Source organism: Lotus japonicus, chromosome 6 (genome assembly GCF_012489685.1).
Source record: "Lotus japonicus ecotype B-129 chromosome 6, LjGifu_v1.2".
In the NCBI taxonomy this organism is placed as follows: Eukaryota; Viridiplantae; Streptophyta; class Magnoliopsida; order Fabales; family Fabaceae; genus Lotus; species Lotus japonicus.
This window is the reverse complement of record NC_080046.1, coordinates 52970961-52983325: the sequence shown is the minus strand read 5'-3', so window position 1 is coordinate 52983325 and position 12365 is coordinate 52970961. Positions and strand designations below refer to the sequence as shown.

General features: G+C 33.7%; 2 protein-coding genes across 5 annotated transcripts; both read right to left on the bottom strand.

The window, feature by feature from the left end:
* Positions 1 to 2433: 2433 nt before the first annotated feature.
* Positions 2434 to 3753, bottom strand: LOC130724269 (uncharacterized). The gene has a single exon (XM_057575465.1). The coding sequence runs from the start codon at positions 3234 to 3236 to the stop codon at positions 2622 to 2624; it is 615 nt and encodes a 204-aa protein (XP_057431448.1). The 5' UTR covers positions 3237 to 3753; the 3' UTR covers positions 2434 to 2621.
* A 121-nt stretch (positions 3754 to 3874) lies between these two features.
* LOC130724268 (protein FIP1) lies at positions 3875 to 11217 on the bottom strand. Of its 4 annotated transcripts, XM_057575461.1 has the most exons (15): positions 11033 to 11217; positions 10778 to 10869; positions 10541 to 10645; positions 9629 to 9691; positions 9349 to 9398; positions 9047 to 9113; positions 8797 to 8869; positions 7442 to 7497; positions 6965 to 7061; positions 6639 to 6720; positions 6470 to 6532; positions 5483 to 5542; positions 4501 to 4593; positions 4350 to 4412; positions 3875 to 4258 (listed from the first exon to the last, which is right to left on the bottom strand). In XM_057575461.1, the coding sequence occupies exons 1-15, from the start codon at positions 11089 to 11091 to the stop codon at positions 4145 to 4147; spliced, it is 1137 nt and encodes a 378-aa protein (XP_057431444.1). In that variant the 5' UTR covers positions 11092 to 11217; the 3' UTR covers positions 3875 to 4144. The 4 variants fall into 4 exon arrangements, with proteins under 4 accessions (XP_057431444.1, XP_057431445.1, XP_057431446.1 ...); XM_057575462.1 differs by lacking the exon at positions 9629 to 9691 and having other exon boundaries at positions 11033 to 11214; XM_057575463.1 differs by lacking the exon at positions 11033 to 11217 and having other exon boundaries at positions 10782 to 10857.
* Between the last annotated feature and the right edge of the window lie 1148 nt (positions 11218 to 12365).

The following is a 12365-nucleotide window of genomic DNA, read 5'->3' as shown; positions in this document are numbered from 1 at the left end:
AATTATATTAAGTATGTTCCTGAAGTGTAGCTCAAGTAGTAAGAGTTGTGGACATATGGGTTAAGGAGAAGAAGGTCCGTGGATCAATTCCTGAATGATGTAATTTATCTTTCCGATGTAAAAAATAATAATGATATTAAGTATTGATGTTAAGTGTGAAATACATTTACTTTCATCAAGTTTGTTAGAATGACACTCAACTTCATTCTTATTAAAAATCTATACTCCGCCCTACTATGATCTTCTAATAAGTGTTTGGCCCTTGGAGGTTTTATCCTGTTCAGGATACAATGATATTCTCTCCCAACAAATAACTTTTGCATGGTTTGATCTTGTGACCTCACGCTTACATGGACTGGGATCTAGTTTTCCTACTACTACACCCAACAACTTGGTTAACTTCCAATAAGATGGTAATAACTTAACATCATCAAAACATTTAAAAATTAATTAATTTAAATATTTTAATAATAAATAAATTTACAAAAAGTGTTTTTTATTATTTAAATAGAGAAGTATAAGATATTTTATAAATACTTTTACAATATTTTATTTGAAAATATTTTTCTTTTATATTTTTTTCCAATTTTCAAATACTAGTATTTAGACATGAAAGTCTTGTTATAGCTAACACCGAGCATCCTTACCTAGGTCTTGTAATTTTCTTTTAAACTAAGATAATGTTTCCTAATAGAACCGAACATGACATAACATAATTGAATAGAACATAGTAATAAAATTAAACAAGACAATAATGTTATATGTACTGAGTTTTCTAATTTCATATCATTATATCAAAATCATAAATTTAGTTATATATATTAATCTGATGTTTGATATTTGATTGAGCATAAAAAAAAAGAAATTATATATTATATATATAATCGTACAAAAGTTATCATATGAATGCTTAAATAATACTATAATGAATGTTTTAATTTATAATAATAAATTAGCACCATATTTATAAATAAAAAACTGCTAATTTTAAAAAGCGTACATAATTCTTAATTGTTGATATTCTCAAACATGTAATAATTTTGTTACTAATAGTAATTTATAATAACAATTAGATGTAAAATTTAAATTTACTATTTTATTATTTTTCTATATATTACTCTAAATGTGTGGCAGGGACGTCGATTGCTAGCCAGCAGGTTGCGCTGAATATTGCAAGTATGGCCATGGAGCTCGAGGGGTGCTTTGGGGTTTTGAATAACGCCCCTACTCCAGCCCCCAGGTGGGTGGTGTGGAAGCCTACTCTGCATGATTGTGCGGTTCTTAATACTGATGGGAGTGTTCTAGGTAATTCAAGTCGTGGCGGCTTTGGTGGTTGCTTGCGAGAGCACACTAGTAAATGGCTAAGAGGTTATTTTGGGTTCTATAATGCTTCCAATATTCTCCACCAGTCCATCTAGAACTTCTAGCTATTTTTCATGGATTGACGTTAGCCTGGGATTCAAATCTTCGTGTTATTGAATGTCAATCAGATTCGTTGGAGGCGGTATCTCTCGTCAACTCCCCTCTCTTCTGCGGCATGAGTTTGCTAGTTTGATTTGGGATATCAAGGACCTCATTAGCCGGCCTTGGAGGGTAGAGCTGCACCACATCTTGAGATAGGGGAACTTTTGTGCTGAGATTTCCTGGCTAAGGATGGAGCTGCTCAGAACCAAGACTTCTAAGTCGTGAATACCCCTTTGGCGATATGGGCATGTTGCTTTCAGCTGATGCTCAGGGTGTGCCTCACTTGAGGCCTTAGCTGTTTTTCTTTCTTTTCGACATGTACCAAAAAAAATAGAGTTTTGACCTTTAAAGAAAAAACTAAATGTTTTCAAATACAAATTAAGGGTATTATTGCCCGTGTGCTTGATTGGGTTCTAGTTATGGTCTGGGTTGGTCCTTGTGGGCGTTTGGGGGCTTTATCCTTCCACAGCGGTGTTTGGTATTATTTTGGCACTATTAACCTTGCTTATTCTCTGTATTCTTGAGAGTCTGAAACTTATTTTTGCTATATATTAGGGTTTCTTAACATACGGGAATGAGATTTTTAGAAAGAGCCTGTTATCATGTTACACATTTTTTACATGGACATGAAAACCAGTTCAATTTTTTTTTTTTTGAAAGGAAAACCAGTTCAATTAATTTACATATATCTACAGCTTTTGGGTGTAAATGTCAATTGGCTTAAAATTTTTTAATCAAAAAAATCTGATACCTCTCTCCTCCCACCTTGCTTTTGCCCTTTTTCAATTTCTTTCTCCCATCAATTGCTTTCAAGGTTGTTCCAGGTTATTTTCTAAACTCAACCACTGCCCACAACGTTAACGAGGAAAACGTAGCCTCACATATTTACCTTGAAGACATTGCTTCAACCGTGACAGGGACGACGAGTGTTTCTTGGAAGGAGTTAATAAAAGACATTGCTTCCACAATTTAATATTAATAAAAGATAATTCAGAATTCAAACTAAAATTATTCATAAAAAAATTGAAGAAATTAAAATAATTCAATATCAAAGTCTCTCTTTGATCAAATAAAAATTGAAAACGTCAATGTGGTCAAGAGTCGTGATATTTGGTAGGAGTTGCTTGGTTGTTGGATTCCAGATGATATCTTCAACTTCAACAAGCTCCACATGGCTCCCACGTCATCAGAAGATTTCTGAAAATGTCATTGACTTCATCGAGCTTCATATTGGAAGAAATTGCAACATTAGATTTGTCACCTTCAAGATCCTTTGAACTTGTTATTCCCTGCACTTGTTGGCTTTCCAGATCGCACTCACCTAAAACTCGTTTATTAACTTCTTGTATGATGTCACCAAATGCTCTTTCACACACTTCCTTCAACACTTTGGCCACCCCTTGAGTTGCCCAAACCTTATTTCCATACAAGATTTTGAGAGAGATATTCTTATCAATTATCTTATGCATAAGAGGAAGATCATCATCGTCATCAAATGATAAATCTGTTAAGCTTGTATTAATACAGTTAAGGCATGTAACGGCCTCATCTGCAAGTCCATTGATTGAAACGTGGGATATTGAAGAATATATCTTGCCGATCACATTAGAATATCCCCTGCGCTCTAGCCAGAGCCATAAGGCGAGAACTCGCATTGACTCTTTTGGGTCTCGTGAAAGGCCAATCACAAGATATTTAAACAGCTCTCTGTGCATTCTATAAAATTGATGGAACTGTTCTTCAGAGAGGGTAACAGCAAATGTAGGATCCATATTGCAATTTTGACACAATAATGAGGATGCCGAAGAACACAGGAAATAAAAGAAGAATGTGTGGAAGAAGCCGAAATTGATTAAACTCTAGAAAAGAATTAAGAACCTGAACTCTCAGTGAAAGTCTGTAGTATATTTATAATCAATAGTAACTAGAATCCTTTTTTTTCTTTTGAACGGTATAGTAACTAGAATCCTACTCAAATACAAACTGCCAATGTGATAAAGGATATAAGCAGATGACAACTAAAATTAATCTCAATGAAATACAAATATCTAATCTAATCACTTAAAGATAAAATAAAAAATGTCAAAGTTTGAAATATCCTAAAGTATCTGAATGTTGTATAAATAAGATTATACATTTATCTTTATATATTAAGTTTAGGCTTTTTATTGAGGATACAGTGATTGCCATTTTTTTCCCTCGTGAATCACATTTTTAATCTGATATCTTCCCATGGGCTTTTTCATTTTTTATTATTATTTTTTAATTTATTCAAATTAAAATTACCATTTATCTCCCATATCAATCTATGTATTTCAAGTTCAAATCAAATATCCACTGATATCTATTATCTCCAAATGTTTATACGTATCTATATCTACTTCAAAACTATACTAATTATCTCCGGATATCTCTAACTAAAATGATTAATGAATTCAAACTAAATCACAAGATTAGTCAAATGCAAAACTTTTAACGAAACATACACCTATGGAAGATGAAAAAGCACACGATAAGTAGAATCAAACTATAAAATAAACACTATTTCGAACTAATATATGTACATCGCATCTCCCACAACAGTGATGGTGATACTGCTATGGACAGAATGTTCGGTGAAAACGAGGTGAAGTGGTTGCCATGAATTGAGAATATAACATGCATTTGCCTACCAATTGAATTAAGCTCCATGTTCAGTTGCTTCTCTTGACATGTGCGATTGATGTCTTAGCGTTGAAATCTTTCTTTGTAGTTCAATATTTGACATCCGCTCAGTCTCCAGTGCTCGCTCAAGCTTTCATCATATCATCATTAAATAAAAGGTTTCAGCACAATATAAATTAACAAGAACAAAGCCAAAGGGAAAGTATATTTATGCGTACAACCTTGGCAGCTCGGGTGCTCCATTCTCCTAAAATAGCTCTGAGTCTTTCATTCTCTTCTACATACTGTTAAGATTGCAGCAAAAAAACAACATTACGAACCTACTGGTCAAAGGCAATTTACTTTTTAGTAACAGCAAAACCTGTAACATACCTGATTGTTCGTCGAGCGAACATGTTGGATCTCCGAATCCCTTTCAGCAATCAAGGACCGGGCAAGCCTTAGCTCAGATTGCACTTGGTTCATCTGTAACATAAATTTCCAAGAAAGGATCCTTTTAGTTTGATGAAGCCGAGTTGAATGATACCAGATGACTTCCTGAACTTAGTTAAATTCTTTTAGATGTTCAAATAATGAGATGTCAGGGTCACACAAAATAAGAGATGCTATTAAGATTACTGATTCATGGCTTCATTGTTTAAAAATGAATTAATACATACTATTTGTCTCTGATTAATAAATATGTCAATATCTGATTCATCAGAATACTTTTGAATCCCAAATTTGATTCAGTAGCAAGACATCATTTTCTTTGGAAGTTAACATTGGATGTAAATGAAGTTTTGGAAGAAAATTCAAGGTAGTAGGTTTTTTAGGGCTAAATTTTTTCACGCATGAATCTATTTGAAAATATGGGATCTCACAATGCATAGAATCTGATGACAACTGTTGTAACTCGCTAGCATTTTCAGGGTGGGATGATAAAAAAGAAAAAGAAGAACACAAGCTGTGATTTTATATAAACAACTTGATTTATCTGGAATCATATATGGAAAATGTTATTTACACACCTCTTATAGAGGTGGAAGAGGTGGAATGAGGAGAGAGATAGGAAGAAAAGAAAAAGTAAGAGAGAGAAAATATGAGATGTGATAGATGATAAGAGGAGAGAGATAGAAATAAAAATAGGTGGAAATGAAGTGTTTAAAAAATGAGGTGTGTATATATCATTGTTGATCATATATCATGTGAATGATAAAGCGCATGGCTCTACTTCTCACTTAACAGTATAACACACTTTCTAGAGTTATCGTCATGTAAATGTATTATTAATCCACTGAGGAGAGTGTGTTAGGTATTTGAAGTTGTCTACACAGACATTTAAAACTAGAAGTCTAGAACATGCTGTAATTACCTCTGCAGAAAGTGTCCGTAATTCTTGATCACGAACTGCTAGTAAATGAGCAAGGTCAACCTGAAATATAAGCAATTTATTACCCAAAAAAGAAATAAGAGAAAGATGAAGCCGCCAATAGACACTAAAACCAAGAGTTGTTAACATGTTAAGCTGATTCAGAGTTTATGTAAAAGGTATATTTAGTTTGACTAAACTATACAATTGAAGACTATCTCATTGTCATTTAGTCTTACAGGATTGAGTGGAAAAGAAAGCTTGGCTCATTGAGCTTCAAAAGCTCATAAGCTCAAGTTAAGAAATTAGGCTCACTTTTTTATCAAGCTGATCCTGACATGGCATAGTCTAAGTGAGTTGAGCTGTCTGGGCTTAACTAGATTCGGCTCATTGCCATGCCTACGCAAAATAACCTCTAAACTAGGTTATCTATAGAACAGGAGGTCATATAGTTTCAAAGGTAATTGAAAGCTGAAACAAGGTTTACGACATCCCTCAACTATAAATATCCTCCAAAAGTTATTACTTAAATAAGTGAGGTCAAGGTGCAATAGAAGCAATATCTTCCCTAATGAAATTATAAATGGCACGCAGAGCTATAAATGTCTACATAAAAAAAGATGCCAACCAATCCTTCGTCCAAGATCTTAACAGAATAGGCAGTGCCATCAGCTTCAGGTTATTGGAACGAAATTCTTCGAGTCATTCAAATTAGATGCCCTCATGGTAGCGTGGTGTCAACATGTGCTCTGGTTTATGCCACCAGAAGAATTCAAATTGCAGTGCAATCCTACTAACTCAAAAAAGGTATTTGCTATTTCATAATTTGATAACTCCCTAATTAAAAAAATATCACGTTGAATATTCTACCTGGATATAACCATAACAACACATGCTCAGTGTAAGAGACATAAACGTACTAGAATTTAAGATTAAGAGGATGTAGAAAGAAGGCTAGGAAGGGAATAATTTATCTGAGTTCATTATTACCTGTGGTGTGCTCCGGTCATCAGTTCGTTCATATTTGCTTAAACACTCTTGCAATCGAAGAATCTGTAAGACCAAATGTTGATGGAGAACTAATTTAACCAAGTTACCATTAGTGGAATGTCTAAACTATCAAATCAACCGTAAATGAATGCTTCAAATCATCATATACCTCCTCACTCAAAAAATGAAGATTTTCACGCTGGTATTGCAACAAAGCCATTTGCTGATCAGAGAGCCTACCATCATAGTACCTATTGCATAAAAATATACAAATTATAGAGTTCACAATCTTCACAATTCAAGAACCCAGAGGTTCATTTGTGATTGTTGATGTGACTTGCATTTGTGTTTTTGGCATATAACATGAACATGTATACCATCTCAGAAATAGTATATTACGCCAAGCAAAGTTTCTAATTTTTCTGTTTGCAAATTAAACATGAATATTGAGCCATGAATTTAATTAAAAAAGAAACAAAATTACAAAATGTTTGCCTTAGACCCTCCAAAGAACTTGATGGTTGTAGTGGTGAGTATAAGGACTTCAGAACATCAGGATGGGAGTTCAATGAATTGTACTGGTGTATGTAACCTGCTTGCACAAAAAATGCATATAAAAAGGACTGCATAAAAAAATTATTACAACAACTACTATACAAAGATGAAAGACACGAATTTAAACAAAAGATGTCACTATCTAATTAAATTAGTGGAATGCAATACATTTTCCAGCTTCTTCATCCAAAGAGGGATACAGTCCCCGCCCCCCCTCATAACTGTTTAATTTTTTATATAATTTTATCTATTAAACTACATAACAATACAATTCCCAAGTTTTTCATAGCATTTCTTTAAATGTTCTCATTTTTTTATATAAATTGTTTGGCCCCATCAAAAGAAAAAAACCATAACAAGCCTATTAAATTTCTAGCTTTGTCTCCCCTTCCCTCCACAAGGCAGTGTAAAACCTACCAATGTAAAGACTCATAAAGCATCCGGCACACACTGCTTCAACTATCATGATAATCCTGCAGAATTTTGAAACATCCAAAATAAGACAAACATCTTGGTATAACAAAAAAGTGAAAAACGAATTCCCAGTTATGCACTGAAGAAAGATAGTACAGGTACTGCAATAAGCCACATAAAAGAAGAACATGATGTTGAGAACTTGTATCATTCGAGATAACCACACAAACCATGGGAGATTATAAGAAAATCTCTTAAATAATTTTATTGTAAGTAGTGAATATCCAATTTCATTAGATTAAGGCTATGCCAGAAGTAGAACTGTTAACATGCAAAGACAATAGGAAGGGGAAAGGAGATAAAAACACGCTAAATATTGTCAAGTATCTACTAAACCCCATCCCCAACCAAGAGTATATACTGCAGCTAGAAATTCTGTAAATAGTAACATATGGAACATCATTATCAACTAGTAAAGCCACTCTCAATACAACATTATTTTAAAGGTTAACTGATTATAAGAAAACCATGGGAGATTATAAGAAAATCTCTTAAATAATTTTATTGTAAGTAGTGAATATCCAATTTCATTAGATTAAGGCTATGCCAGAAGTAGAACTGTTAACATGCAAAGACAATAGGAAGGGGAAAGGAGATAAAAACACGCTAAATATTGTCAAGTATCTACTAAATCCCATCCCCAACCAAGAGTATATACTGCAGCTAGAAATTCAGTAAATAGTAACATATGGAACATCATTATCAACTAGTAAAGCCACTCTCAATACAACATTATTTTAAAGGTTAACTGATTAAGGCCCCGTTTGGAAAAACAGCTTAATTAAGCGCTTATTCATAAGCTATTTTTAAAAATTTATTGAAATAAATTAAAAATAAGCTGTATATAAGCATAAGCTGTTTTTCATAAGCTATCCTGAGTAGCTTATGAAAATAAGCTGAAAATAGCTTATGGCAGGCCATAAGCTGTTTGCATGAGCCCTCCCAAACACTGGCATAAGAGCTTATGCTGTCAGATAAGCTCAAATATGCTCTTCCAAACTGGGCCTAAGTGTACTCATTCAACCAAACATACAAAAATCCTCACTGACTTCCCTTTCCTGTACTCCATGCCACCATGCACTACCTCCAATAAAATATGGTGAAGAAGTTGTAGCATTAATCATCAACAAATGTCAATAACATCTTTTATCGGAAAGAAGATTCTGATGAAAGATTTAGTCCTTCATATTTAGAAGCAGCATACTCTTGCTCTTGCTCATATTCCATTTTATAATTCAATTTAATCTATCCTTAATAAATGTCTTGAGTAGACAAGTACAACCAAATGATGAATATACCTCAATATTGCAGAGATTGACAGAAAACCAGTGTAAGCTTTCCAGACTATAACAAGTAGCATGGCAGCAGTTCCTGACATTAAATCGAATAGCTGAAATATTCACATCATCAACAACTCGTATAACACTATCTATGTTATGTATTCACCTAACAATTTAATGGGTGTTTAATTGATTCTTGACACATATCAACTAACTTCACATATTAAGTATGACCTGAAAGTTAAAGTCTAAACACTGAAATGCATACCATAAGCTGTAACGGCAAAGGGTATGCGAACAATAAATTTCAACTTCTGGCTGAAACTATAATAGCCCTGAAAATCACATTAGTGATAAAAAAAAAGTTAATTAAACAGTAAAACACCACCAAGCATAACTCAAACCCATTCTTCAGCAACAACAGTATTGGTAATTCAATTATTTTATAGTTCTCACTCTATTGACGAACTCTCCGACACCAAAAAATGCGCAGTTGAACATGCACATGAGGGAGATAGACAAATTCAGAAACTACTATGATAATGAAGTCCTTTCCATTATATGAATTACCTGCAAACGTATCTTCTGCACTTGATAAACCAGATATTGTTGAAAGATTCCTGAAAACAGTCAAAATATGGCCTTTAAACCCAATCAAACTTCGTTCTTTAAATATGAAGTATAAGTAGGAGAAGCTTATATTGTCTAATAAATTAAACTAAGGCTTATTAAGCTACCTACAATATTTGTTTGACAGGAACCAACTCTTCCAGAAGCTTAAGTTGTTAAGTGAAAGTAAATGAATAAATTAATTTATACTTCTAGTTCTAACATAACTCATGCAAGAGACCTTTGGGCTTGAACCTTGAAGTGTGAATTATGAACAGGCCACCTATCTTGTATTGAAATTTGACTGTTTATTAGAAGAATGAAACAACAAGGATCAAACTCTAGAATACTTGATCATAGAAGTTTAGATGCTATGTCATGAACTAACTCCCAAAAGCTTAAGCTGCTCGATGACAACACATGAATGATTTTATATTATATTTATAACATTGTTAGTTTTATACATCAGCATATCTGAACAAAATAAATGTATTCACAAAAAAAAAAATATCTGAACAAAATAATAACGTAAACTCCAAAGCATTGAGTGCGATTGAGTTTGGATTCTATAGTGACTTGTAGATTTTATTTTGGAAGGAAGGGGGGTTTCATGCGGTGCCATTTGTAATTTTGGAAGGCAATTCACCCTCATGTTTGCATGTTTGATTCTTGGATCAAATTGCTACAGTGTTTTATGTTTGAAGAACAAAGACACCCATCACTAGTCTCAAGTGAAGAACAATGCCCAGCAAGTGTCCTTATATCATATTTTTAAAACAAGAAAATTGAAAATTGGGAAAACATTGTTAGTTTTCTGAGATATCCTTAAAAAAATGTTTGCAACTCATTCAACTGAAAGTAGAGGCACTGTCAGATATATGTATTCCAATCTACTGTTCCAAAATGGAACAAAACAACTCTTCAAAAATTTGTAAAAAGCATTTCACCATCAGTGGAAGTTCCTTTCGAGAACAAAAGCAGCAATGCACAGACAATTTTATCCCACTACGCTAAGCCCAAATTCAATGAACTACAACCTAGCATATCAGATACTTTCTTCTGGTGAACACAGTGATCCTAAATGCACATTCAGATACATAAGAATTGAGAAAACCTAATTCATTGAATGTAGTTCCAAATTCCAATACCAAACCTGTCAATAGCAAAAGAAGAACATCGCAACTACAGAGCACCGGAGACATCAACCCTTGCACGGGACGAAAAATCCATGTAGCTCCAATTGCCAAAGTAGCATAACCTGCCTAAAATGGAAGAAACAATAAGCAATTCACATGAATAATCTTAACATGACCGACCACTCTCCAATTCAATAAAATATTCAAAATCATTGCCAAATCAACCATCAACACATGAATCCAGAAAATTCAACTTGCCAAGAGTATGCAATAGAAAACGCTGCCAACAATCCTCGCTGCTTTACGGTGAGCAAACAGAGGAGCCTCATGCAGTATGTCAAGAAAACTGCAACAGCAAAAACAAGATGAAGCATCAGAATACGCCCTAATTGTGCAATGATCGTCACTGCACTTGCGGGATAGTTGAAATTGAAGCTGGGAGGGTGAAATGCGATTCAGAAGTGAATGGAAGAAAATTGAAAAGCGAAATTGGGAGCGGTTTAACTCACAGAGCGTTGTCCTCCGGCGATGTGGTGGCTGGCGGAGAAGCGTATCTCTCCGTTGCCATCTTCTCCTCCGCAACAGAGATTTGGATCGCGGGGTGAAGAAAACGAGTGATGTTATTTGCAACTGAAATGGCAGCTACAACAACATTTCAATACAATTTCGTTCTAATTGTTGCAAAAGTAGAACCAAATTTGACCTTCTAATTACACTCAATTTGCTCACATTAATTCTGTATCTTTGTTTTTGTATAAAAAAAAATTAATTTCTATGCACCGACGGTGTAAATAAGTTTTACACCATCATTCAATCACATTCCTCCATTTTGTTAGTTTATAATTAATTTTAAATTTAAGAATATCTCAAAATAGGAAATGGAAGGTTGTGATTGAATGATGGTATAAAACTTTTTACACCGTCGTCGGTACATAGAAATTAATCACTAAATAAAATGGTCAGTTTAGAAGTAAGTTGGAGGTTAATTTTTCATAAAACTAATTTGATAATACTATATTTTTCGCGATAATTTGATAATCCTTTCATATAATATAGTCAGGAATGGGTTTGTACGGTTCTCAAGTTTTACAAATACATATTGTTGATAATCTTAAGAAATAAATACCTCCCAACCTAACTAATAAAGTGTAGATGTTAGATATTTGAATTCATTAAGCATTTAATTTAAAGTTCGATCTATGAACAGTATGTATGTTTGGAGAAAGATTTGTTGGAAGAAACTTGAACATTTAATACAATCTTGAAACCTCAAGGTGATTAGTTTTATGACAGTCGATGGTGGGAATATCTTGGTATAACAAACAAAATTTGAAATATCTTGCTAATAATTCAGTGCTTTCTGCTGGTTATTAGTCAGGAAAGCTCGTAAGTTTGGAAGAGTACCATGAAGGCCAATGAGTTTGGGTGCTTTTGGGGGATGGAAGTTCTTCGCTAAGGTAGAGGGCTGGTTGAGAATGGGAGAATTTGTAACTGTATACTCTCTTAGCATATTTCTGATGTGAACCTTAGGATTGTTGATTTGTGGGATAATGGGCAATGCAAATTTGCCCAACTCTATACAATTGCACTTTAGCAAATTTTGGATGAAATTCATAACATCATGATACTCTGTGCAATAAAAGGAAATGATGCCTTTACCTGTAAACGAACACAAAATGATTTATATAATATGTCATTGATTTATGATGGACTAACTAATGATGATAATTTTGATCATAGAATGTGAAAATCAATCTAAAAAAGTAGTACACCTAAAAAGGTTCGCTTTTCTTATGGGTGATTGAGAAGAATACTCTACCAACCAACTGTATGAGGCATCAA